We start from the raw sequence: 26,276 nt of genomic DNA, 5'->3' as shown, positions 1-26,276 counted from the left end.
TCTGAGTTCCAGTGCACTGCTTTGGGATACTGAGGCTCCATCACCCTATGACCCACAAAGATGAACGATCAGAAAATCAGAGTAAAGGTTTAAAATACTCCCATCTTGTGGCAGTTTTGAAATATGGCAGCCTGAATATGACAGCCCTGACTTATCAGTCCTTATTGTTCATTTATCCCTCTGCTGTAGACAAGATTCCAGTAAAGTCAACACACCTGGATGGAGAAAGTTCTAAAACCATCAAGGAAGTGGAAAACTTGTAAACTAAAATCTACAAAACACTAGGCTGGGTGCAGTGGCTCTTGACCAAGCACTTTGGGAGGCTGAGGTAAGAGGATCCCCTGAGGCCAGAAGTTAGAGACCAGCCTGGGCAACAGAGCAAGACCCTGTCTCTACAAAAAATAAAAATTAGCTGAGCGTGGTGGTGCACACCTGTTGTCTCAGCTACTCAGGAGGCTGAAGCAGGAGGATAGCTTGAGCCCAGGAGTTCAAGGCTGCCGTGAGCTATAATCGTGCCACTATACTCCAGTCTAGGGGAGAGAGCAAGGTCCTGTCTCTGAAAAAAAAAAAAAAAAAAAAAAAATACAATTAAAAAGAAAAGCACCACTGGTTATTACCACCACAACCAGCAGCTAGTCATGGGTCCCTCTAGTTTTTTACCAGCTGTCATCATAATGTGTCTGTTTTCGTTTTTACATTGCTTCTACACATTTTCCATGCTTCTACAAGGTCTCTATTGTCAAACGGATTGTCAGGCATCTGAGGACACCATCAATTTTTTTTATTATTTATTTATTTATGTATTTATGTTTGAGACAGAGTCTCACTCTGTCACCCAGGCTGGAGTGCAGTGGTGCTTTCTCAGCTCACTGCAACCTCCGCCTCCCAGGTTCAAGTAATTCTACTGCCTCAGCCTCTGGAGTAGCTGGGACTTCAGGCATACATCACCACACCTGGCTAATTTTTGGCTGGTCTTTAACCTTGGCTAATTTGACGGGGTTTCACTATGTTGGCCAGGGTGGTCTCAAACTCCTGACCTCAGGTGATCTGCTTGCCTCAGCCTCCCAAAGTGCTGGGATTACAGGTGTGAGCCACAGCACCCAGACAATTTTTATTAAATTTTTTTCAAATATTTGTTTTATGTTCCACTTAGACCTTAATCTGTTTTTGTTTTCACCTAATATATAGTGTTATACGTTTCTCATGTGAAAAATTTAAAAATTTAAAAATGTCAACTGGGCATGGTGACTCACACCTGTAATCCCAGCACTTTGGGAGGCTGAGGTGGGAAGATTGCTTATCTCAAAAAAATAAAAATAAAAAAAGTTGAAAAATGGACTTGTCTTGAAAACAAACAAAAAATCCTTTAGAATATTATAGAAGCTCTTGAACTTTATTACTCAGAAGTTTTTACTTTACTTTTAGTAGTCTTTTATCAAATGTTCAAAAAGCTCAAGGCACCATGACCTAGTCTTTAGTCTATCCAGCAGGTTTTCCTGTGGTTAGTCTCATCCTGGTCAAATTTTGAATAATTTAAAACAAAGCTACAAAAAAAAAAAAAAAAAAAAAATTCCTCTGAAGCCCTGCACTTAAAATCTGAAGTGTTTTTACCTCATAAAACCTAACATTATTCCATTCTCTGAGTCCTGGTACCTTTGTACCTGGTACCTTCAGGTCTTTTAGCCTCTGTGGTGACTACTGAATAACGATCAGTTTACATGCCCATTTTCCACACTAGACTCTGAGCACCTCAAGGGCGGGTGAACTTGTTAACCTTTGTACCTCTGGCTCCTAGCCCAGAACCTGGCTGAATGAATTGTGGTCAATATTATAAGGTTTAGCGTTTATTTATCTCTGACATTTTCCTGTGGCCACCTGTATTCTCTCCACCATCTTAGGACAACAAACCCAAGGGCAGACACCACCATTTATACTTCTATTATAATTTTTATTGATTATGAATTAGGAAAAGTGCTACCTTCGCCTCCAGGAGGACAAGATTCTCACATCCAAAGAGTGGAAAAGCATGACTAAGAGGCCTAGCAAACTAATCTTTAGATACCTATTCAGGTGTCCCTGACAGGCCATGAAATTATCCTGGTCTCACAGGCCCAAAAGCCTCAAAAGAAGTGAATTGGAAAACTTTTTAGAGAGCGACCCCAAATCATGGACTTCCTTATCTTCTTTTTCCTTCTTCCATTCATACTAAAGCATGTTGTTTTAAACTACAAGTTCCTTGCTTAAATTTTTATTTCCTAGTTTTTCCAAATATATAATTAACATACAAAATATGTTTTAATGGAGAGATAGGTAGAAAGAGAGAAGAAAAAAGAAAGAAAGAGAGAGAGATATCAATCCTATAAATCTGATGTTTGGTGAATTTACTGGAAATACAAGGAGTAAGTTGGAGAATAATCCAATTCTTGTTATCTGATAAAAATGGAATATATTCTATTCAATATAAACTACTGTCAAAACTCTTCAAGGATATTACATGGGGACATGGGGCAAGTGTATTAAGACTTTTGACAAGCAGTTATAGTCAATTCCACAATTCCTGGACAGGAAGTTGTGTCTGCCAGATTGTTTCTAAAGAAAGGTCATGATTTGGAATGTGGTTGTTAATTGTTTTCATACTAATCTTCCCAAGCACTTGTAATAATGGACAAAGTTTATTAACTTTATTACCTTCTGCATTTTGTGGAGAGAAAACGCCAGCTCAAGTCTGCGTAATGAATGTAGCGTTAAGGTAAGACAAGGACTCTTGATGGCCATCTTACTGCTCCACATGAGGGAGAAGTGTGAAAAGGACTCAATTAATAATATTCCACCAGGTGCAGTGGCTCAGGCCTGTAATCCGAGCACTTAGGAAGGCCAAGATGGGAGAATCACTTGAATCCAGGAGTTTGAGACCAGCCTGGTCAACATACCGAGACCCCATTTCTGTTTTATAAAAATTTTTTTTTTTTTTTTTTTTCTTTTGAGACGGAGTCTCTCTCTGTCGCCCAGGCTGGAGTGCAGTGGCCAGATCTCAGCTCACTGCAAGCTCCGCCTCCCGGGTTTACGCCATTCTCCTGCCTCAGCCTCCCGAGTAGCTGGGACTACAGGCGCCCGCCACCTCGCCCGGCTAGTTTTTTGTATTTTTTTAGTAGAGACGGGGTTTCACCGTGTTAGCCAGGATGGTCTCGATCTCCTGACCTCATGATCCACCCGTCTCGGCCTCCCAAAGTGCTGGGATTACAAGCTTGAGCCACCGCGCCCGGCCTATAAAAAAATTTTTTAAAAAATTAAAAAACACAACACACAGCAATAAGAAAACAATGTTCACCTCAGCAGTCCTCCTTTTTTTTTTTTCTTTTTTCTCAGAGACAGGGTCTCACTATGTTGGCCAGGTTGGTCTCAAACTCCTGGCCCCAAGCAATCCTGCCTCAGCCTCCCAAAGTACTAGGATTATAGGCAAGAGCCATCGTACCCAGCCCAGTTCTCCATCATGATTGCACACTGGAATCACTTGGGAAACTTTAAAAAAACACTGCTGGCCGGGCACAGTGCTCATGCCTGTAATCCCAGCACTTTGGGAGGCTGAGGTGGGTGGATCATCTGAGGTCAGGAGTTCGAGATCAGCCTGGCCAACATAACGAAACCCCGTCTCTATTAAAAATACAAAAAATTAGCTGTGCATGGTGGCGAGCACCTATAATCTCAGCTACTCGGGAGGCTAAGGCAAGAGAATCATTTGAACCTGGGAGGCAGATGTTGCAGTAAGCTCAGATCACGCCATTGCACTCCAGCCTGGGCAACAAGAGCAGAACTCCATCTCAAAAACAAAACAAAACAAAACAAAACAAAACAAAACACAACACTGCTGCCCCCACTCCCAGAGTCTGCTGTAATTGGTCTAGAAGACAGCATTTTCAAAGTTCCTTGGGTAATTTTCATGTATAGCCAGCTTGAGATTCACTGTCCTTAAAGGCCCCAACACACACTTTGCCCAACTTAATATGACTTATTTAAGATCATCAATTGCTAACTGTCCTCTTGAAGTAATTTTCAGATAATCTACTTTTGTGCTAACTGCTCTGAGTGAAAGGACACCTTACCTTGTTTCTTACTACTTAGGGACCAACACAAGGTCAATATTCCTTGACCTTGAGGGTCAATATTTAAATATTAACTATTAACAATATTTAACTATTTATTCCATTAATATTTATCTATTTAACTATTCCATTAATATTTAACTATTCCATTAATATTTAACTATCCATTAATATTTACCCTAATCAAAAAGCCACTTTAAAAATGAGTCTTTCAATAAGTTATGTATATATTATAGCTTAATTCCTTCTACCTCTCTACTTAACTACTTAATTCCTTGCAAAATGTCTCATTTTCTTGATCCTGAAAAGAATTTCTAATTGCCTGAGCTATAGGTAAGGTTAAAGATACTCAGCTAGGATCTGTTATGCTAAATGTGAAATCGGCTATGTCTAGTCACATAGAACTCATCTAATTTCATTCTCCTCAATACTTGGTGCTAACTAAATGAAAACCTGATGGCTAAAAGGGAGCTGTAGCTCTTCTTTTTTAAAATTGGCTCTAGTTCCTCTTTATCTGAATCTTCATTTCACTGGACATACCTGAGGCATAGGCATTTTTATCAAATACTTTGGTCAAAATCAACTTGCATACATGAACATTACTGATATGATGGCAAAGAACACAAACCAAATTGGTAAACGAACGGGTGAAACTAGTCTTTTAAAATAAGTAATTGTTTCTACAGGAATCTAGAATTGCAGGTACTGTAATTCAAAACCAAGCACTTACATTTTCTAGGAGGCAAACAGCAGCAGGATTCCCACGAAATGCTCTTGCTGTGAATGCATCTGCTATGAAAATAGGAAGCTTCATTTTCCTTGCAAGTTGTTTTTGCAAGTTCTCAAAATTGCTGGTAGCCTGCTTTATGTCTTCTTCTTGGGAAAAAAAAAAATCAAAAAGTTAATGTTTTACTTGGTGTCCAGATGCAAAGAACAGTTCCCAGACACAAGGTCAAGCAATTATTCAAACATACTATATTTAAAGTCATATAATCCCCTAACTTCTTTTTTTTTTTTGAGACGAAGTTTTTCTCTGTTGCCCAGGCGGGAGTGCCGTAGCACTGATCTCGGCTCACTGAAACCTCTGCCTCCCCAGTTCAAGCAATTTTCCTGCCTCGGCCTCTCGAGTAGCTGGAATTACAGGCACCCGCCACCATACCTGGCTAATTTCTGTGTTTTTAGTAGCATCAGGGTTTCACAGTGTAGGCCAGGCTGGTCTCAAACTCCTGACCTCAGGTGATCTGCCCTCCTCGGCCTCCAAAAGTGCAGAGATTACAGGCGTGAGTCACTGTGCCCAGCCAATACCCTAACTTCTTAAAACCTCTAAAATGAAATTCATTTTAAAATACTGGCTAAATTGATTTTTTCCCATATTTTGTATTGACTTTTCATATTATACATAGAACTTAGCCGCACAATCATAGTCTTTCTTAGAGTAGCCAGAACTAGCTTAGGCTGTTTTTAATGAAGTCCATGAAACGTCCAAGAGGCATGTATGTTGCTTACAGTCTCCCAATGAATATTATTACCCTTTTCTAAAAGAATGCATTTTTTAATTTTAAAATATGCTCATTATAATACACTTAGAAAATAAAGACCCATAAGTGCACAAATTAGCAATAACATTATGAATGTTCTGGATGTACAGCTTTTATCAGAATTTTTACCCACTTAACAGTAAATTGCCCCTCTGTATTCACAGGGGATAGATCCCAGGACTCCCTGAAGATACCATAGTCCCACAGATGCTCAAGTCCCTTATATAAAATAGCATAATTGGAGGGCCATTCCAATACAATTGGAAAATACTGTATAGCATGAGTATTTTCCAACCACACCAAATACTTCAAAAACATCATTTTAATGATTTACAATATGTTTATGGATATGCTCTAAGTTGTTTAACTATATCCCTTTGGGTGAATATTTAAGTTGTTTCTAATTTTTCACTTATAAAGATAATGCAGTGATCAAACCTGCTGAATGTAAATTTTGTTCTATGTTCCTGATTATTTTATATATATTCCTAAAAGTGAAATCCCTGGGTCAAAGTGTACAGATGTTTTAACTTAAACAGTTAAGTTTATCTGCAGAAAAAGTACCCAATTTAGACAGCATATGAGAGTGTCTGACTAATTGCTAATCTGATAGTTCTTTGTTTTTTTGTTTTTTTTTTTTTTGAGATGGAGTCTCGCTCTGTCGCCCAGGCTAGAGTGCAATGGCGTGATCTCCGCTCACTGCAAGCTCTGCCTCCTCCCGGGTTAACGCCATTCTCCTGCCTCAGCCTCCCTAGAAGCTGGGAGTACAGGCGCCCGCCACCACGCCCAGCTAAATTTTTTTGTATTTTCAGTAGAGATGGGGTTTCACCGTGTTCGTCAGGATGGTCTCGATCACCTGACCTCCTGATCCGCCCGCCTTGGCCTCCCAAAGTGCTAGGATCACAGGCGTGAGCCATGGCACCTGGCCAATCTGATAGATTTTAAAATATCTTGTTGGCCGGGTGCGGTGGCTCAAGCCTGTAATCCCAGCACTTTGGGAGGCCGAGACGGGCGGATCACGAGGTCAGGAGATCGAGACCATCCTGGCTAACACGGTGAAACCCCGTCTCTACTGAAAAATACAAAAAAAAAATAAACTAGCCGGGCGAGGTGGTGGGCGCCTGTAGTCCCAGCTACCCGGGAGGCTGAGGCAGGAGAATGGCGTAAACCCGAGAGGCGGAGCTTGCAGTGAGCTGAGATCTGGCCACTGCACTCCAGCCTGGGCGACAGAGCGAGACTCCGTCTCAAAAAAAATAAAATAAATAAAATAAAATATCTTGTTTTCATTTGCATTTCTTAGAGTATTCTTTTTTTTTTTTTTTTTTTTTTTTTTTTTTGAGACAGAGTCTTACTCTGTCACCCAGGCTGGATTGCAGTGGCACAATCTCCATTCACTGCAACCTCTGCCTCCTGGGTTCAAGCGATTCTCCTGCTTCAGCCTTCCAAGTAGCTGGGATTACAGGCATGTGCCACCATGCCTGGCTAATCTTTTGGTATTTTTTGTAGAGACGGGGTTTTGCCATGTTGGCCAGGCTGGTCTAGAACTCCTGACTTAAGTGATCCTCCCACCTAGGCCTCCCAAAGTGCTGGGATTACAGGCGTGCCCCACTGCACCTGGCCTGCATGGGGCATGTGTGTGTGTGTGTGTGTTTTGAGACCATTCTCTTGAATTTTAATCTTGGTTCCATGTGCCATGTAAATGTAGGAAAATCCCTTGTCCGAATAGCTTAGTCATTAAACCTACCTATGGATGTTCCTGGGGAGAGTGAGACATATTTGTCCCTCTGTAATAGTCTTAGTTTGTTTACAGTTTTCCTGTCACTGCAAATTCCTGTTATTCTGTAGCTGTTAGCACAAAAGAGCCCACTTCACGGCCTGGCGCAGTGGCTCAAGCCTGTAATCCCAGCACTTTGGGAGGCCGAGGTAGGCAGATCACTTGAGGTCAGGAGTTCGAGACCAGCCTGGCCAATGTGGTGAAACCCATCTCTACCAAAAATATTAAAAAATTAGCCAGGTGTGGTGGCTCATGCCTATAATCCCAGCTACTTGGGAAGCCAAGGCAGGAGAATTGCTTGAACTTGGGAGGCGGAAGTTGCAGTGAGCTGAGATCATGCCACTGTACTCCAGCCTGGACAATAGAGTGAGATTCTGTCTCAAAAAAAAAAAAAAGAACCCACTTCACTATTGCTATTGCTTATGACTTCCCCCTCAAAACTAGGCTACTCATTAATAAATATCAGTTGAGTTCTTTGACAAAAATAAATATCGGCCAGGCGTGGTGGCTTATGCCTGTAATCCCAGCACTTTGGGAGGCCGAGGCAGGCAGATCATGAGGTCAGGATATCAAGACCATCCTGGCCAACATGGTGAAATGCCGTCTCTACTAAATATACAAAAATTAGCTGGGCGTGGTGGTGCATGCCTGTAATCCCAGCTACTAGGGAGGCTGAGGCAGGAGAATCACTTGAACAGGGAGTTGGAGGTTGCGGTGAGCCGAGATCACGCCACTGCACTCCAGCCTGGTGACAGAACGAGACTCCGTCTCAAAAAAAAGGAAAGAAAAAGAAAATATAAATATGTAGGCCGGGCAAGGTGGCTCACACCTGTCATCCCAACACTTTGGGAGACTGAGGTGGGTGGATCACTTGAGGTCAGGAGTTCGAGACCAGCCTGGCCAACATGGTGAAACCCCGTCTCTATTAAAAATACAAAAATTAGCCAGGCATGATAGCAGGCGCCTGTAATCCCACTTACTCACGAGGCTGAGGCAGGAGAATCGCTTGAACCCGGGAGGCTGAGGTTGCAGTGAGCTGAGATTGTACCACTGCACTCCAGCCTAGGTGACAGAGAGAGACTCTGTCTCAAAAAAAAAGAAAGAGAAAAAAAGAAAGAAAATACATTTAATAATAGAGTACTGGCATTCAAAGTGTATCCAAACACCATCCATTTTTTTTCAGTTGATGAAAAGAAAGTAAGTATCAAAAAGCATTACAAAGTGTAAGTAAGTTTTAAATCAAAATTTGAAAGAAAAATTTTCTTTTTACTTTATGGTTTCTTTTAATTGACAGATAAAATAATATTTATCATGTACAATATAATGTTTTTAAGTATATATATATACACACACACATTGTGAAATGGTTAAATCTAGCTAATTAAGAAATGTATCACCTCACATAATTATTATTTTTGTGATTAAAACACTTAACATCCACTCTGCAATTTTCAAGAATACAGTATATTGTCTTATTAACTATAGTCATGGTGCTATACAATAGATCTCTTGAACTTATTCCTCCTATCTGCTGTAATTATGTATCCTTTGGCCAGATTTCCCCAACCACTCCCCTCCTCCAACCACCCCTGCCTCTGACAACCACCATTCTACTCTCTACTTGTATGATGTCAACTTTCTTAGATTCCTCAATGAGTGAGATTATGCAGTATTTGTCTTTCTGCATTTAGCTTACTTCACTTAGCATAATGCCTTCCAGGTTCACCCATGTTGATGCAAATGATGGGATTTCCTTCTTTTTATGGCTGAATAATATTCTATTGCATAAATATAGACACTCCTCTACTTTTGATGGGGTTACATCTCAATAAACCCATTGTAAGTTAAAAATATCATAAATTGAAACTGCATTTAATATACCCAACCTACCAAACAATATAGCTTAGCCTAGCCCACCTTAAACATGCTCAGAACACTTAAATTGGTTTTCAGTTGGGCAATCATCTAACACACAGCCTATTTTATAATAAAGTGCTGAATATCTCATGTAATTTATTGAATACTGAAAATAAAAAGCGAAATGGTTATATGGGTACACACCATTAACGTATACCGCTGAAAGCACACTGGGCTTTCAGTGTGTTTTCAGTTTGAAGCACTGAACTAAAATTGGCCAGGCGCGGTGGCTCACGCCTATAATACCAGCACTTTGGGAGACCGAGGCAGATGGATCACCTGAGGTCAGGAGTTCCAGATTAGCCTGGCCAACATGGTGAAACCCCGTCTCTTCTAAACAGTAGTTACTGAGTTTCTTTCTGTTATTGAGTTTCTTTATTTTCTCTCTCTTTTTTCTTTTTTTCTTTTTTTTTTTTTTTTGAGATGGAATCTCGCTCGGTCCCCCAGGCTGGAGTGCGGTGGCCCAATCTCGGCTCACTGCAAGCTCCACCTCCCGGGCTCATGCCAGTCTCCTGCCTCAGCCTCCCGAGTAGCTGGGACTACAGGGGCCCGCCACCACGCCTGGCTATTTTTTTTTGTATTTTTAGTAGAGACGGGGTTTCACCATGTTAGCCAGGATGGTCTTGATCTCCTGACCTCATGATCTGCCCACCTCAGCCCCCCAAAGTGCTGGATTACAGGCGTGAGCCACCAGGCCCAGCCGTTTTTTTTAGACAGGGTCTCACTCTGTCACCCAGGCTGGAGTGCAGTGGTGCAATCAATCATAGTTCACTGCAGCCTCGACCTCCCCAGGCTCAGGTGATTCTCCCACCTCAGCCTCCTGAGTAGCTGGACTACAGGCATGCACCATCACGCCTGACTGATTTTTATATTTATTGTAGAGAGGGGGTCTCGCCATGTTGCCCAGGCTGGTCTCAAACTCCTGGGCTCAAGCGATCTGCCTGCTTTGGCCTGCCAAAGTGCTAGGATTACAGGCATGAGCCAACGTGCCTGGCTGAGTTTCTTATATTTTTTGAATATTAATCCCTTATCAGATGTATAATTTGCAAATATTTTCTCCCATTCCATACTTTGTCTCTTCATTCTGTTGTTTCCTTTTCTGTACAGAAGCTTTTTAGTTTAATGTAATCCCATTTGTCTACTTTTTGTTTTGTTGCCTGAAGAAAATTAACTTCTATTTATTTTTTTATTTTATTTTTTTTTTGAGACGGAGTCTGGCTCTGTCGCCCGGGCTGGAGTGCAGTGGCCGGATCTCAGCTCACTGCAAGCTCCGCCTCCCGGGTTTACGCCATTCTCCTGCCTCAGCCTCCGGAGTAGCTGGGACTACAGGCGCCCGCCACCTCGCCCGGCTAGTTTTTTGTATTTTTAGTAGAGACGGGGTTTCACCGTGTTAGCCAGGATGGTCTCGATCTCCTGACCTCGTGATCCGCCCGTCTCGGCCTCCCAAAGTGCTGGGATTACAGGCTTGAGCCACCGCGCCCGGCCGAAAATTAACTTCTAAATTAGTTTCACCTAGCTACTACTATAGATCTATTCAAATACTATATATGTAGTGTTCAACTACTTTGTGTTTACTTTTATGCATATTTCCTGGATGTCACAGAAGCTCCGAACACCACCTTTGTTAAAATGTTCATAGGTTAGTTCTGAATTCCTCAACCGGATTTATGTTCAAACACCTGATGTTTGGGAATTTTTTCACTTTTCTGCTAAAATTTAGGATTCTCATATTATCATCATGATTTACCATTTACCAAACAAATTTTATGAAAACACTTTGGTGTTAAGATCCACATTCTTGCTCCTCAAAAGCTCAAGGGTCTGGAAGGGACTTCAGAAAATAGATTATAAATTGATATTAAGATGCTTTCTAAATAAGAAAACATGGTGCAGTTATTTGTTTGCAGTGGTAAAACCTTTACCACATGCCAAAAAAAGACAACAACAACAAAAAAGCCCTTTTCCATATGCCACAAATTGTTTAGGTTCTTTCTGCTGCTCTATTAAGGAAGCTGTACTTGACAATCCAATTGAACTGGAGGTTTATATTTTGAACTTAATTTGTATTTGTATTTTTACTTATTTATTTATTTATTTGTGGAGACAAAGTCTCACCCTGTCACCCAGGCTGGAGTGTAGGGACACAATCTTGGCTCACTGCAACCTCTGCCTCCCAGGTTCAAGCGATTCTCCTGCCTCAGCCTCCCAAGTAGCTGGGACTACAGGCATGCACTACTGCGCCCAGCTAATCTTTGTATTTTTAGTAGAGATCCGGTTTCACTATGTTGGCCAGGCTGGTCTCAAACTCCTTACCTCAGGTGATCCACCCACCTCAGCCTCCCAAAGTGCTGGGATTACAGGCATGAGCCACCATACCCAGCCTAAACTTAGAATTTGCAGTTTCACAGTTAAAGACTTACGAATTTTTTTATAAAGCACTGGTGGAGTTTTGCTCTATCTTGAAATTAATGGAGAAAACTGGGTCCACATATTCTTTAGGAAAAGATATTATCTGTCACTCTTCCCCTAGTTGATCCTCTCTCCCCAACTACATGATAGCCTTGAGAACCACCATCCTGCAATCACCTGATAGCTACTAGAAGGGACAGGATGTGGTTGAAGTCTCTCCAAAGCTGCATTCATAGAGAATTGTCATTTGACTCATCTGGTAGTTTCCTGGAAGACCCTCACTAACAAGGTTTGCCTTTTTTTTTTTTTGAGACAGAATCTCACTCTGTCACCCAGGCTGGAGTGCAGTGGCGCAATCTCGACTCACTGCAACCTCCGCCTGCCAGGTTCAAGCGATTCTCTTGCCTCAGCCTCCTAAGTAGCTGGAATTACAGGAGCGCGACACCACACCAGGTTGATTTTTATTATTTTTAATTTTAATTAATTAATTAATTAATTAATTATTTGAGACAAGAGTCTCACTCTGTTGCCCAGGATGGAATGCAATGGTATGGTCTTGGTTCACTGCAACCTCCACCTCCCGAGTTCAAGCGATTTTCCTGCCTCAACTTCCCAAGTAGTTGGGATTACTGGCACCTGCCACCATGCCCAGCTAGTTTTTGTATTTTTAGTTGAGACGGGGTTTTGCCATGTTGGTCAGGCTGGTCTCGAACTCCTGACCTCAGGTGATCCACCTGCCTCAGCCTCCCAAAGTGCTGGGATCACAGGCATGAGCTACCGCGCCCAGTTGTGGCTTATCTTTATTGACCTGAGTCAAAGCTCACCCAACACAAACTGCCTCTCCTCCAGGGTTGTTTGTCAAAAACAAACAGCAACTGTTTAATAGCACCATGACTGCCTAAGTCAGTGGATAATAGCTAACGCAAATGATAGGCTAATCAAAAGTTGATAAGGAATAGCAAGGGAATGAGATGTCCAGAAGGGGTTTTGAAAAGCTCTGATGGCCAGGCATGGTGGCTTGCACCTGTAATCCTAGCACTTTGGGAGGCCTAGAAGGGTGCATGACTTGAGGTCAAGAGTTCAAGACTAGCCTGGCCAACATGGTGAAACCCCGTCTCTACTAAAAACACAAAAATCAGCTGAGCATGGTGGTGTGTGCCTGCTATTCCAGCTACTCGGGAGGTTGAGGCATGAGAATCGGTTGAGCCCAGGAGGCGGGGGTTGCAGTGAGCTGAGATCACACCACTGCACTCCAGCCTGGGCAGTGACAGAGTAAGACCCTGTCCCATAAAAAACAAAAAAACAAAAAGTTTAGAGATTTGTTGCACAATGATATGAATATACTTATTACTATTGAGTTTAACTTCAAAATGGTTAAGAGGGTAAATATAATGTTATGTAGTTTTTACCACAATAAAAAAATAAAGTAAATAAAGAGGACCAGTAGACCAGACAAGGTGGCTAGTGCCCATAATCCCAGCCCTTTGGGAGAAAGGTGAGAGAACTGCTTGAGGCCAGAAGTTCAAAACCAGTCTAGGAAACACAGCAAGACTCTGCCTTTATTTAAAAAAAAAAAAAAAAAAAAAAAAAAAAGCCAGGGAGGGTGGCATGAAAGGTTGAGGCTGGAGGTTCCCTTGAGCTCAGGAGTTGGAGGCTGCAGTGAGATATGACCATGCCACTGCATCGTAGCCTTGGTAACAGAGTGAGATCCTGTCTCAAAAAAAAAAAAAAAAAAATGGACAACTGCATAAAGCAACAGTCATAAATCTGTATTGATGCCCATAAAATGTAAAAAGATATATTTGAATGGCAAGAAAATCACAAACAGGTGAGGTGGGAATGGAGCTATATAAGTGCAGTTTTTTAATACTATTAAGTTTCTGTCAATCTAAACTAGATTATTATAAACTTAAATGTTAAATATAATTCTCCAGGCAACCGTTAGAAAATGACTCAAAATATATAGAAAATGAAGTGAGTTGGGTACAGTGGCTCACATCTATAATCCCAACACTGTGGGAGGATGAGGCAAGAGGACTGCTTGAGTCCAGAAGTTCACAGCTGCAGTGAGGTATGATCATACCACTGCACTCCAGCCTAAGCAACAGAGTGAGACTTTGTCTCAAAGAAGAAGAAAGAAAGAGGAAAAAAGAAATGGAGGAAGGAAGGAAGGAAGGAAGGAAGGAAGGAAGGAAGGAAGGAAGGAAGGAAGGAAGGAAGGAAGGAAGGAAGGAAGGAAGGGAGGGAGGGAGGAGAAGGAAAGAGAAATAACAATGGTACAAAAGAAAATATCTAGTTGGGACTAAACTGATGGAGAGTGGAAAAAAATAGGATGAAAATATCAAGTTACCATAAAAAAGGCAGTAATGCAGAAGTAAAAGGAACAACAAAGACATGAGACATACAGAAAACAAACATCAAAATAGCAGTCAGGAACTCTACCTTATCCGTAGTTACGTTTAAGTGCTTAAACTCTCCAAACAAAGGGCAAAGATCAGTACACTGCATTTTAAAAAGTAATCTAATTTGCTGGGCATGTTGACTCAGGCCTGTAATCCCAGCACTTTGGGAGGCCAAGGCAGGTAGACTGCTTGAGGCCAGGAGTTCGAGACCAGTCTGGCCAACATGGTGAAACCCTGTCTCTATTAAAAATACAAAAATTGGCCAGGCGCGGTGGCTCATGCCTGTAATCCCAGCACTTTGGGAGGCCAAGGCGGGTGGATCACGAGGTCAGGAGATCGAGACCATCCTGGCTAACACAGTGAAACCCCGTTTCTACTAAAAATACAAAAAATTAGCTGGGCGTTCTGGCGGGCGCCTGTAGTCCCAGTTACTCGGGAGGCTGAGGCAGGAGAAGAATGGCGTAAACCCGGGAGGCAGAGCTTGCAGTGAACCGAGATGGCACCACTGCACTCCAGCCTGGAAGACAGCGAGACTCCGTCTCAAAAAAAAAAAAAAAAATTAGCCAGGTGTGGCGGTGTGTGCCAGTAAACCTAGCTACTCAGGAGGCTGAGGCAGGAGAATCACTTGAACCTGGGAGGCGGAGCTTGCAGTGAGTTGAGATCACAACGCTGCACTATGGCCTGGGTGACAGAGGACGACTCCGTCTCAAAAAAAAGAAAAAGACAAAATGAAACAAAAAACTAACTAAATGCTTTCCACAAGAGACAAACTTTTTTATTTTTATTATTTATTTATTTATTTATTTTGAGACGGAGTCTCGCTCTGTCTCCCAGGCTGGAGTGCAGTGGCCGGATCTCAGCTCACTGCAAGCTCCACCTCCCAGGTTTACCCCATTCTCCTGCCTCAGTCTCCCAAGTAGCTGGGACTACAGGTGCCCGCCACCTCGCCCGGCTAGTTTGTTGGATTTTTTAGTAGAGACGGGGTTTCACTGTGTTAGCCAGGATGGTCTTGATCTCCTGACCTCGTGATCTGCCCGTCTTGGCCTCCCAAAGTGCTGGGATTACAGGCTTGAGCCACCGTGCCCAGCTATTTATTTATTTTTATGTATTTATTTATTTTGAGACAGAGTTTCGCTCTTGCTGCCCCGGCTGGAATGCAGTGGCTGGAATGCAGTGGCACAATCTCGGCTCACAGCAACCTCCACCTCCAGGGTTCAAGCAATTCTCCTGCCTCAGCCTCTCAAGTAGCTAGGATTACAGGCATGTGGCATCATGCCTGGCTAATTTTGTACTTTTAGTATTGACGAGGTTTCTCCATGTTGGTCAGGCTGGTTTCAAACTCCTGACCTCAGGTGATCTGCCCGCCTCAGCCTCCCAAAGTGCTGGGATTACAGGCGTGAGCCATTGTGCTCTATCTACCCCCTTTTTTTCTTTGAGACAGAGTCTTACTCTGTTGCCCAGGTTGGCGTGCAAAGGCACGATCTCAGCTCACTGCAACCTCTGCCTCTGGTGTTTGAGCAATTCTCCTGCCTCAGCCTCCCGAGTAGCTGGGACTACAGGCACGCACCACTACGCCCAGCTAACTTTTGTACTTTTAGCAGAAATGGAGTTTCACCATGTTGGCCAGGCTGGTCTGGAACTCCTGACCTCAGGTGATCCGCCCACCTCGGCCTCCCAAAGTGCTGGGATTACAGACATGAGACACCGACCCCAGCCCCGACCCCTTTTAATATTTTTAGTTTTTTTTTTTTCTTTTCTTTCTTCTTTTAGTATTTTTGATCAATGGTTGATTAACTCCACAGATACAGGATCCACAGGTACAGAGAACCGACTGTAGCTGGAGATTTCAATGCCTACTTTCAACAGTGGATGAAACAGCTAGACAGAAGATCATCAAGGAAACAGAAGACTTGAGTAACACTATAAACCAACTAGACCCAACAGACGCCTACAGAACACTCCACAACAACAGCAGACAACACTTCTCCTCAAGAGCACATGAAACATTCTCCAGAGTAGGCCATTCGTTAGCCCATAAAAGAAGTCTCAATAAATGTAAAGGGCTGAAATAATAAAAAGCATGTCCCTCAACCACAATAGAATGAAATTACATAACAGATGGGAAAGGAAATTTGGGAAATTCAAAAAAATGTGGAAATTAAACAACATTCTCCAATAGTAAAAAGACCTGGAGCTTCCTAGAGACATGACTGATTGTAGCATAAGTGCAGGGAAAAGACCAGGTGAGGCTGGAATCTCTTCTAGTACTAGAAAGCAAGCCAGTACTCAAAAAAATAAATAAAAAGGAATACAGGAGTCAACCTGGAAGAGCTCCCAATGGCCTCAGCAAGAACAATTTGAATAACAAAATAAGCAACATAGTATTGGATTATAACCCAAAGATAAAATTAATATCCATAACCCATACTCACATAAATGAAAAACTACATAAATAAATGGAGGAGAAGAGAGAAACTTCCTTACAGAATTCCAAATAGCTTATCTAGCAAACTACCTAATCTCCTTTCCAGGAGATGGAGCTTAACTTCCCCTGGACCCTGAGTATGCGCTGCACTCAGTAACTTACTTCCAAATAACACAGTATGGAAAGACAGTAAAGAGTAACTTTACAGTGGAGAAACCTAGCAAACACTACCTCAGCCAGGTGATCAAGGTGAAGAGTCATGTTATTACCATGTGAAGAGGATGGCACTTTACCTCTGTGGTTTTCCTCCCAAGAACCTATAACCCCTGTCTAATTCTGAGAAAAACATCAGAAAAACCCCAAATTGAAGGATATTCCACAAAATACCTGACCAACAGATGCTAAGGAGACATGATGATTAATGTAATGTGGTATCCTGGATGGGATCCTGGAACAGAAAAAGGACATTAGGGGAAAACTACTGAGCTCTACATAAAATTTGGAGTTTAGTTAATAGCAATGGATCAGAGCTGGGCATGGTGGCTCACAACTGTAATCCTAGCACTTCGGGAGGCTGAGGTAGAAGGATCACTGGAGTCCAGGAGTTCGAGACTAGGCTGGGCAACATACAGAGATCTCGTCTCGACAAAAAATTAAAAAAAAAAAACAAAACAGGCTTGGTGGCACACACCTGCAGTCCCAGCTACTTGGAAGGCTAAGGCAGGAGGATTGCTTGAGCCTGGGAGGTCGAGGCTGCAATGAACCATGATTGTACCACTGCACTCCAGACTGGGTGACACAGTGAGACCCTGTCTCAAAAAAAAAAAAAAAAAAAGTAATGGACCAGTGTAATTTCATAACTTGTGACAAATGTAGCAAAGCTACTACCATCAATGTAAGATTTGTTTTGTTTTGTTTTTTGTTTTTGAGACAGGGCCTCACTCTGTTGCCCAGGCTGGAGTGCAGCAGTAGAATCACAGCTCACTGCAACCTTGGACAGGCTCAAGTGAGCCTCTCTGTTAACTGGGACTAGAGGCACACACCACCACATCTGGCTAATTAAAAAAAAAAAAAAAAATTGTTAGCAGAAATGAGATCTCACTATGTTGCTCAGTCTAGTCTCAAACTCCTGGTCTCAAGCAATCCTCCCTCCTTGGCCTCCCAAAGTGCTGGGATTATAGGTGTGAGCCACTGTGCCAGCCAAATATAAGATGTTAACAGAGGAAACTGAGTGAGCCACATATAGGAACTCTATGTAATATCTTTGCAATTTTTCTGTAAATCTACTATTCCAAAATCTAAAATTTTATTTTATTTTTAATGATCTGAGGCCTGCCAATAGCCATGGGAATGAGTTTTTAAGCAGATCCTACCCTAGTTGACCCTTGAGATAACTGTAGGTCCAGCTGACACTTTATTTACACCTTTATAAGAGACCCTAGGCTGGGCATGGGGTGGCTCACGCATGTAATCCTAGCACTTTGGGAGACCAAAGTGGGTGGATCACATGAGGTCAGGGGTTCAAGACCAGCTGGGCCAACATGCGGAAAACCCATCTCTACTAAAAATACAAAAATTAGCCAGGCTTCGTGGAGCATGCCTGTAATCCCAGCTACTCAGGAGGCTGAGGCAGGAGAACAGCTTGAACCCATGAGGCAGAGACTGCAGTGAGCTGAGATGATACCACTGCACCCCAGCCTGAGGGACAGAGGGAGACTCCATCTCAAAAAAGAAGAAAAAGAGATCCTGGGCTAGAAGCATTCAGCTAAGCTGCCTCAAGATTTCTGATCCACAGAAATTGTGAAATAATAAAAGTTTGTTGTTTTAAGCTGTTAAGTTTTGGAGCAATTTGTTACACAGCAATAATAACTAATAGAATATACTTCCTTTCACACAGAATATGCAGAAGTATCCCCCAGAAAAACAGTGGGACAATTTGCATTCCGTTTGTTTGACAGTTATATTTTTCATTGTAAATAATAAATTCTCATTCTGGTTTTTACAACAGATTCCACAGCAAATTTACTTAGCCTGAGGCCATCCCAAAAAACTTATTTTGAAGTATAAAAGCAAAATATATGTCAATGAATGCCAAATCTACATTCCTATCCCAGATTAATTTCCTACTAGACACATTCACTCGGACAGTACATGGCATCTCAAAATCAACACACCCAATATTCCTATATTTCCTATGTCAGTTACAATTCTCAGCATCCAACCCTAAGCCAAAAATAATTCATCCTTGACCTCTTTTTACTCACCCATGCACAGGCTCTCTACTCAAGCACTAAACCCTGCTGATAAATAGCTCCTAAATTTTTCTTTTTTTCTTTTCTTTTTTTTGAGATGGAGCTGGAACTACAGGTGTGTGCCACCATGCCTTGCTCTGTTGCCAGGCTAGAGTGCAGTGGTGCAATCTCGGCTCACTGCAACCTCTGCCTCCCGGGTTCAAGCAATTCTCCTGCCTCAGCCTCCCAAGTACCTAGGATAACAGGTGCCTGTGTAACAGGTGCGTGCCACCATGCCCAGCTAATTTTTGTATTTTTTGTAGAAATGGGGTTTCACCATGTTGGCCAGGATGATCTTGATCTCTTGACCTCGTGATCCACCCGCCTTGGCCTCCCAAAGTGCTGGGATTACAGGTGTGAGCCACTGTGCCCAGCCAAATATTTCTTAAAGAGAGCCTCCTGTATCTATCCCTAATACCATTGCTCTAGTTTAAGTGCTTATCATCTACTGGTCCTTCTCCTAGTCTCCTCTCTTCTTATCCTCCCAGTATCTACCCTCCACACTTTATTTATTTATTTATTTATTTATTTAGAGACAGGGTCTCACTTGCCCAGACTGGAGTGCAGTGGCACAATCTTGGCTCACTGCAGCCTCCGCTTATCATCTCTACTGGTCCTTCTCCTAGCCTTCTCTCTTCTTACCCTCCCAATATCTGCCCTCCACACTTTATTTATTTATTTATTTAGAGACAAGGGTCTCACCTGCTCAGACTGGAGTGCAGTGGCACAATCTCGGCTCACCGCAGCCTCCGCCTCACAGGCTCAAGCAATTCTCCTGCCTTAGCCTCCCAAGCAGCTGGGATTACAGGCATGTGCCACTACTGCCCGGCTAATTTTTGTATTTTTAGTACAGACAGGGTCTCACCATGTTGGCCAGGCTGGTCTTGAACTCCTGACCTCAAATGATCCACCTGCCTTGGCCTCCCAAAGTGCTGGGATTACAGGCGTGAGCCATCACGCCCAGCCAACTCTCCACACTTTAATCAGAACTATCTAATTAAAACACTACATTGGGTTAGGCGCAGTTGCTCACGCCTGTAATCCCAGCACTTTGGGAGGCCCAGACAGGCAGATCACGAGGTCAGGAGTTCAAGACCAGCTTAGCCAACATCGTGAAACCCTGTTTCTACTGAAAATACAAAAATTAGCTGGGTGTGGTGGCAGGAACCTATAATCCCAGCTACTCAGGAGGCTGAGGCAGGAGAATTGCTTGAACCTGGGAGGCGGAAGCTGCAGTGAGCCAAGATTGTGCCGCTGCACTCCAGCCTGGATGACAAAGCAAGACTCCGTCTCGGGGGAAAAAACAAAACAAAACAAAACAAAAACCCACTACATTGGCCAGGCGTGGTGGCTCATGCCTATAATCCCAGCACTTTGTGTGGCCAAGGCAGGTGGATCACTTGAGGTGAGGAGTTTGAGACCAGCCTGGCCAACATGGTGAAACCCCGTGTCTACCTAAAGATACAAAAATTAGCCAGGCGTGGTGGTGTATGCCTGTAATCCCTGCTACTCAGGAGGCTAAGGCAGGAGAATTACTTGAACCTGGGAGGCAAAGGTTGCAATGAGCTGAGATCATGCCACTGCACTCAAGCTTGGGAAACACAGTGAGACTCCATCTCAAAAACAATACCAAAAAAACCCCAAAAAACACTACATTGATCATCAATCTTAAAATTCAAGCTCCATAGGGTAGCACACAAATTTCTCCAAGATCTGGTTCATATCTACTTCCTTATTTTACAATGTTTCACCTGCTTAGAGTTTCCACTTCTGCCAAGTTATTTTGTACATCCACGCCTTAGATCTTACTGCATCCTCAACTGTAAATGCTTTTCCTATTTTTCATTGCCCAGCTAAATATTACTTATCCTCCAACACTTAGCTCAGGAGTTGTCTCCTTCAGAAAGCTTTCTCTGAAACCCTAGACTGTGTGAATGGCCAGATTCTACGCTCCCCAAATACTCTGTGCTTACCCTATTTTATCACTTGCTATAGTTTAATGTAATGGAATGTATCTGTATGCTCTTGAAAGTCAGGGACAGGTTCGCTTTATGTACTTGCATTTTTTCTTTTTTTCTTTTTTTTTTTTTTTTAGCTCATCCAACATTATAGAATGTACTTGGTTTTTTGTTTTGTTTTGTTTTTGTTTTTTGAGACAGAGTCTTGTTGTTGCAGAGGTTGGAGTGCAGTGGTGCGATCTCAGCTCACTACAACTTCTGCCTCCCAAGTAGCTGGGACTACAGGCATGCAGCATCATGCCCGATTAATTATTTCTGTATTTTTAGTAGAGACGTGGTCTCACCATGTTGCCCAGGCTGATCTTGAACTCCTGACCTCAAGTGATCCGCCAGTTTCGGCCTCCTAGAGTGCTGGGATTACAGGCATGAGCCGCTGTGCCAAGCTGTACTTGTAGTTTTTGTGGATGGATGGAAACATATGCTGACCTACTAGGAATTCAGTAATGCTCTCAAATCAATTTCCATTTATTAATAACAGCTGCATCTGTCTATATTGGAAAATCAGCAGTACATTACATGTGAAATATTATTTATTCTGCCCACAGAATAGTTCATATGAGTTACAGATTTCACTGAAATAATTTCCTAGCTCCCAATATAGTTCTTAGGATACTGTACTTACTTTAAAAATTCTATTAAATTCACTGTTACTAAATGAGTTTAGCAGGAATGAACCAGATTCATTAACAATGCTCTGACAAACACAAATAAATAAAACAGCATGGAACTAGAATTAACATTATTTCAATTACTAACCTCCACCCCCTATATAATAACCTAACAACCCATTTTAGAGATTAAGAAACTGAGGTAGCCAGACATGGTGGCTCATGCCTGTAATCCCAGCACTTTGGGAAGCCGAGGTGGGCAGATCACGAGGTCAGGAGATCGAGACCATCCTGGCCACATGGTGAAACCCCGTCTCTACCAAAACTATAAAAATTAGCTGGGTGTGGTGGCACATGCCTGTAATCCCAGCTACTCGGGAGGCTGAGGCAAGAGAATCGCTTGAACCAGGGAGTCGAGAGTTGCAGTGAGCCGAGATCGCGCCACTGGCAACAGAGCAAGACTCCACCTCAAAAAAAAAAAAAAAAAAAAAGACTGGGGTTCAGAAAAGTTAACTGGTTCAGAATCAATTCACTGGTAGCTAGTGTCAGAACTGGGACTCCCTGGTTACGAAGTCAAGTCCAAGTTTTGCCATTTACTTTTTTGGTAAACTTTGAAGCATTACTTTATCTCCTGGCTTTTTAATTTCTTGGTCCATGAAACAATAACTTTGCAAGACTGCAGTGAAAATGAATTACTTAAAGTGTCCCTGCCCCCAGTGTGACCATCGTTATTGTTTGTAGACTGAAAAACATAGGTATATGAATAACAAGAGCTATATTTTTATCTACCACCAAGAAGTTTAAAATCTGGTTGGGGCCGGGCGCTCTGGCTCACACCTGTAATCCCAGCATTTTGGGGAGGCTGAGGCGGGTGGATCACGAGGTCAGGAGTTCAAGACCAGCCTGACCAACATGGTGAAACCCCGTCTCTACTAAACATACAAAAATTAGCTGGGCGTGGTCACGCATGCTTGTAATCCCAGCTACTCAGGAGGCTGAGGCAGGAGAATCGCTTGAACCCAGGAGGTGGAGGTTGCAGGGAGCCGAGATCTCGCCACTGCACTCCAGCCTGGGCGACAGAGCAAGATTCCACCTCAAAAAAAAAAAAAAAAAAAAAAAAAAATCACGTTGGGGGAAATGGTCTATTACCGTATTATCAATGCTGTATTTTTGAAGCTACTAATGTGCTTATGACATACGAAAAGCAGTACAATAATTTGATTTAAATTATTTAAGTAGCTATCTTTTTAAGCCTCTTTCCCTAGCCTTCACAGCAATTCACTGGAACAAAAAGAATGTTTATTTTCAAAAATTAGAGAAAGAAAGTGTTTAGGTGCTTTCTTCCTTTTGAGTTTTCATTTGTTTACTTAGTATAATTATTAAGATTGAATAGGTCTTTTGGTTGCCAGATTCACAAAGAACACTTAGGTGACTCAGAGAAACAAAATAATATCAAGAATATAAACTGTGTAACTCAGCCTTGTCTTTAGAAACAATGTTGAACCATAGTAAAGGAGATCAGTGCTTTCTAAAGACAATAGATATATAGGATGTAAACCAAAGAATAAGCATTTCACAGTCTTACACAAACTTAGTGTTTACAAGGTATTAACTACCTTAATTAGATGAGATTTAGTGGATTTTGTTACATTTTTTAGCTTATTTGCTTTTCATATAGGCAAAAGATTATGATAATCCAGTTTTTATGGTACTTTACAATGCCATTGGGGATATGTGAACAAATATCTTAACCAAATTTTAGTTTATGTGCCTTCCCTCCCCTCCAAGGGTGTAATCTCTTTCCATTTCTCTTTCTTTTTTTCTCTCAGGCTCTGCATGGAATTTTCCTCTGCTCTTCAACCTGATGGTGTAACACATGATCACGTGTTCGTTGTCTTGTTTTCCTCTGGGTCGCAGGGGTACTTCTATTTCCTTTTCCTTTTTCATCTTTTCTCTCATTATGGTCTCTAACAAGATCCTCTCCAGGGTCCCTCTGATCTCTGTGCTAACAGGAAAGCACTGGAATGATGGAAAAGAAGACAAAGAAAGTCCCAAAAGCAGCTGGGAGTCCTTGGTTCAAACCATCTCTATGGAAACAATTCCACAGAGATAGGTCTGGAAACAATTCTGTAGGGATCACTGGAGCAGTGGTGAGCCAGTCTCACCAAGCCTTATTTACAGGATACAACTTGCAAATGGGAATAGTTGACAAGATGTTGTTGTTGTTGTTGTTGTTGTTGTTTTAAGAGAAGTAGTAAAATAGGAAGCCAAATAAAATGTACATTTATGACTATGTAGCGTTTTTTGTTTTGAGACGGAGACTCGTTCTGTCACCCAGGCTGGAGTGCAGTGGCACGATCTCGGCTCACTGCAACCTCTGCCCCACCAGGTTCAAGCAATTCTTGCGCCTCAGTCTCCCAAGTAGCTGAGATTACAGGCATGTGCCACCACGCCCAGCTAATTTTCGTAGTTTTAGTAGAGACAGAGTTTCACTATGTTGGTCAGGTTGGTCTCAAACTCCTGACCTCACATGATCCACCTGCCTTGGCCTCCCAAAGTGCTGGGATTACAGGCATGAGCCACCACACCCAGCCTATATAGTGTATTTTTTAACTCAAAACTTCCTACTGTAACAATAAAAAGGCAAAAGGAATGTGTAAACCAATTTCAAGTCCTTCCTGAGCATGCACATTGGCAAAGAGTGCCTAATGCAAAGAAATTATGGCAAGCAAGCAAGCAGCAGTTTGGTAGTGAAAAATCATTCATGTCATTAGAATGATTTTCAGATTGTGACCCATAACCACACAAAATATGCGGAAGGAATGCCAAATTCAATCAGGCAGTAAAACAAATTGAATGCAAGCAAGGAGTGAAGGAGATTACAGAATTCCATCTACCAAATCAGTTTGAAAGACCGAAAGGATAAAAATAGCCATGTAACTTGAACCCAGGAGGACCAAGGGAAGAACTCCATCAGAATTGTGGGAGCTTAAGAGTCTTATTAATACAGCAATTATTTTTTTAAAAGGACGGAGAGGGGTTGGGACTCACAGTGTCAGTGATAATGGGACTATAAAGTTTCAGGCCTGTTCAAAAAGTCTCCAGCCAATAAGCTAGTAACCACAGGTCTCCTGAAATGGTAACTCCAGTGTTAATTAGGTGACATAACCTCAATTTTCCAAAAATGATGTCTGTTTCCTTAAGTTATAGATACTTGTAACCTCGCGAAGATTCATAGTGTTTTAAGACCCTGGCCCTTGGGTAAAACCATATGGGCTCCAATTCTAGCTCTATCACTCAACTGTGTGACCTTGGGCAACTATTTTCACTTCTCTAGGACTTAGGCACTTCATCTATAAAATGAAGATACTTATTTTTCAGGGTTGTAAGAGTACAGTGTGTAGGTTATGCTACACACTGTATTCAATTTGCTGACTATTTACAACTCTGAAAAATAAATATGAGCCATTGTTATTACAGCATCATTGTTTGGTTTTCCATCTCTTTTAATGATGGTAACACTCTCCTTTCTGCCTTCCACTCAGTACTTTTAGGGAGTGGGCCATTGTGGGTATGTGAGCACCATGTTCTTACCGCCCCACACTCATCTTAGGCAGGTTTGAGGATGAATTAAAGCCTTAAAATGTCTTACATCCTACACACTGCAGATCTCATGGGAGAAAAAATTATACATCCTCCTACGTTGCTAACACCTCTCAACCTACCTCCAACAGACTTCCCAATGTCTGTACCACAAAGTTCAAAGTCTTTTGGCCAGACATTGAAGACTATCTACAATCTAGCTTCACCCACATTTCTAACATTACGCCATCTTCCTGAAGCTTTGCACTGGAACTTGCACTGATTTTTTTTTTTTTTGTGGGAGGGTGTGGGACGGAGTCTCGCTCTGTCACCAAGGCTGGAGTGCAGTGGCGTGATCTCGGCTCACTACAAGCTCCACCTCCTGGGTCCACTCCATTCTCCTGCCTCAGCCTCCTGAGTAGCTAAGACTACAGGGACAAGCCACCACACTCGGCTAATTTTTTTTTTTTTAAGTAGAGACAGGATTTCACCGTGTTAGCCAGGATGAACTTGCACTGATCTCTTTACCAGGCTTCCCCTTAACTCTTCGCGCAGAAATTCGGTTTTTTTTGTTGTTGTTGTTTGTGAGACAAGGTCGCCCGGGCTGGAGCGCACTGGTGCAATCACGACTCACTGCAGCCTCAACCTCCAGGGCACAAACCATCCTCTTGCCCAGCCTCCCGAGTAGCTGGGACTACTCGGGAGTCCCATCTACTCCCGTGCGCTGCCATCACGCCCAGCTAATCTTTGTATTTTTTGTAGAGACAGCGCCTCACTATGTTGCCCAGGCTGGTCGCCAACCCTTAGGCTCAAGCGATCCTCCCGCTTCGGCCTCTCAAAGGCGTGAGCCACCGCGGCCGGCCTTTTTTGGAACTTAAAAAAAAGGCCATAATGTGTCATTAAGAACCTTAGTGGCATGACTGCAAAACCAAAATGTACTTACTAGGTGTCACTTGAAACCGCAATTTTCAACAACGCAAAACTACAGAAAACAACCCAACGTCGGCCTCCACAGGCTAATCAGTCCCCGAGGCACTGACGGCGGGAGAGATGAAAACGCGAAGGCTAGAGGAGAAAGAGAGGAAGGATTTGCAGAGAGAACGGAAACGTGGACAGGAATTCACCCAAGAAACCCGGGTCCCGCGCGGCGCACCGGGACGAAGCGCGCTGGGGGACGGCCAGCAGCTCCGGGCCAGAAGGAGGCGGACACCC

At 42.6% G+C, this 26,276-nt stretch overlaps 1 protein-coding gene across 7 annotated transcripts in view; it reads right to left on the bottom strand.

Moving 5' to 3' along the window:
* Nucleotides 1-26,276, bottom strand: part of PBLD (phenazine biosynthesis like protein domain containing) — a 46,377-nt gene that overhangs the window by 18,553 nt on the left and 1,548 nt on the right. For 3 of the 7 annotated variants that reach the window (XM_073019097.1, XM_007963275.2, XM_073019093.1), the window contains one exon: nucleotides 4,831-4,973. In XM_073019097.1, the coding sequence (XP_072875198.1) occupies nucleotides 4,831-4,914 (84 nt within the window). In that variant the 5' untranslated portion in view covers nucleotides 4,915-4,973. Of the gene's footprint in view, nucleotides 1-4,830; nucleotides 4,977-26,007; nucleotides 26,130-26,276 lie in introns of those variants that run through there. The other 4 variants (XM_073019095.1, XM_007963274.3, XM_073019094.1 and 1 more) reach the window with 3 other exon arrangements.

Source organism: Chlorocebus sabaeus, chromosome 9 (assembly GCF_047675955.1).
Source record: "Chlorocebus sabaeus isolate Y175 chromosome 9, mChlSab1.0.hap1, whole genome shotgun sequence".
Classification (NCBI taxonomy): domain Eukaryota; kingdom Metazoa; phylum Chordata; class Mammalia; order Primates; family Cercopithecidae; genus Chlorocebus; species Chlorocebus sabaeus.
Note: the sequence above shows the minus strand (reverse complement) of the source record. Positions and strands in the feature narration are given on the sequence as shown.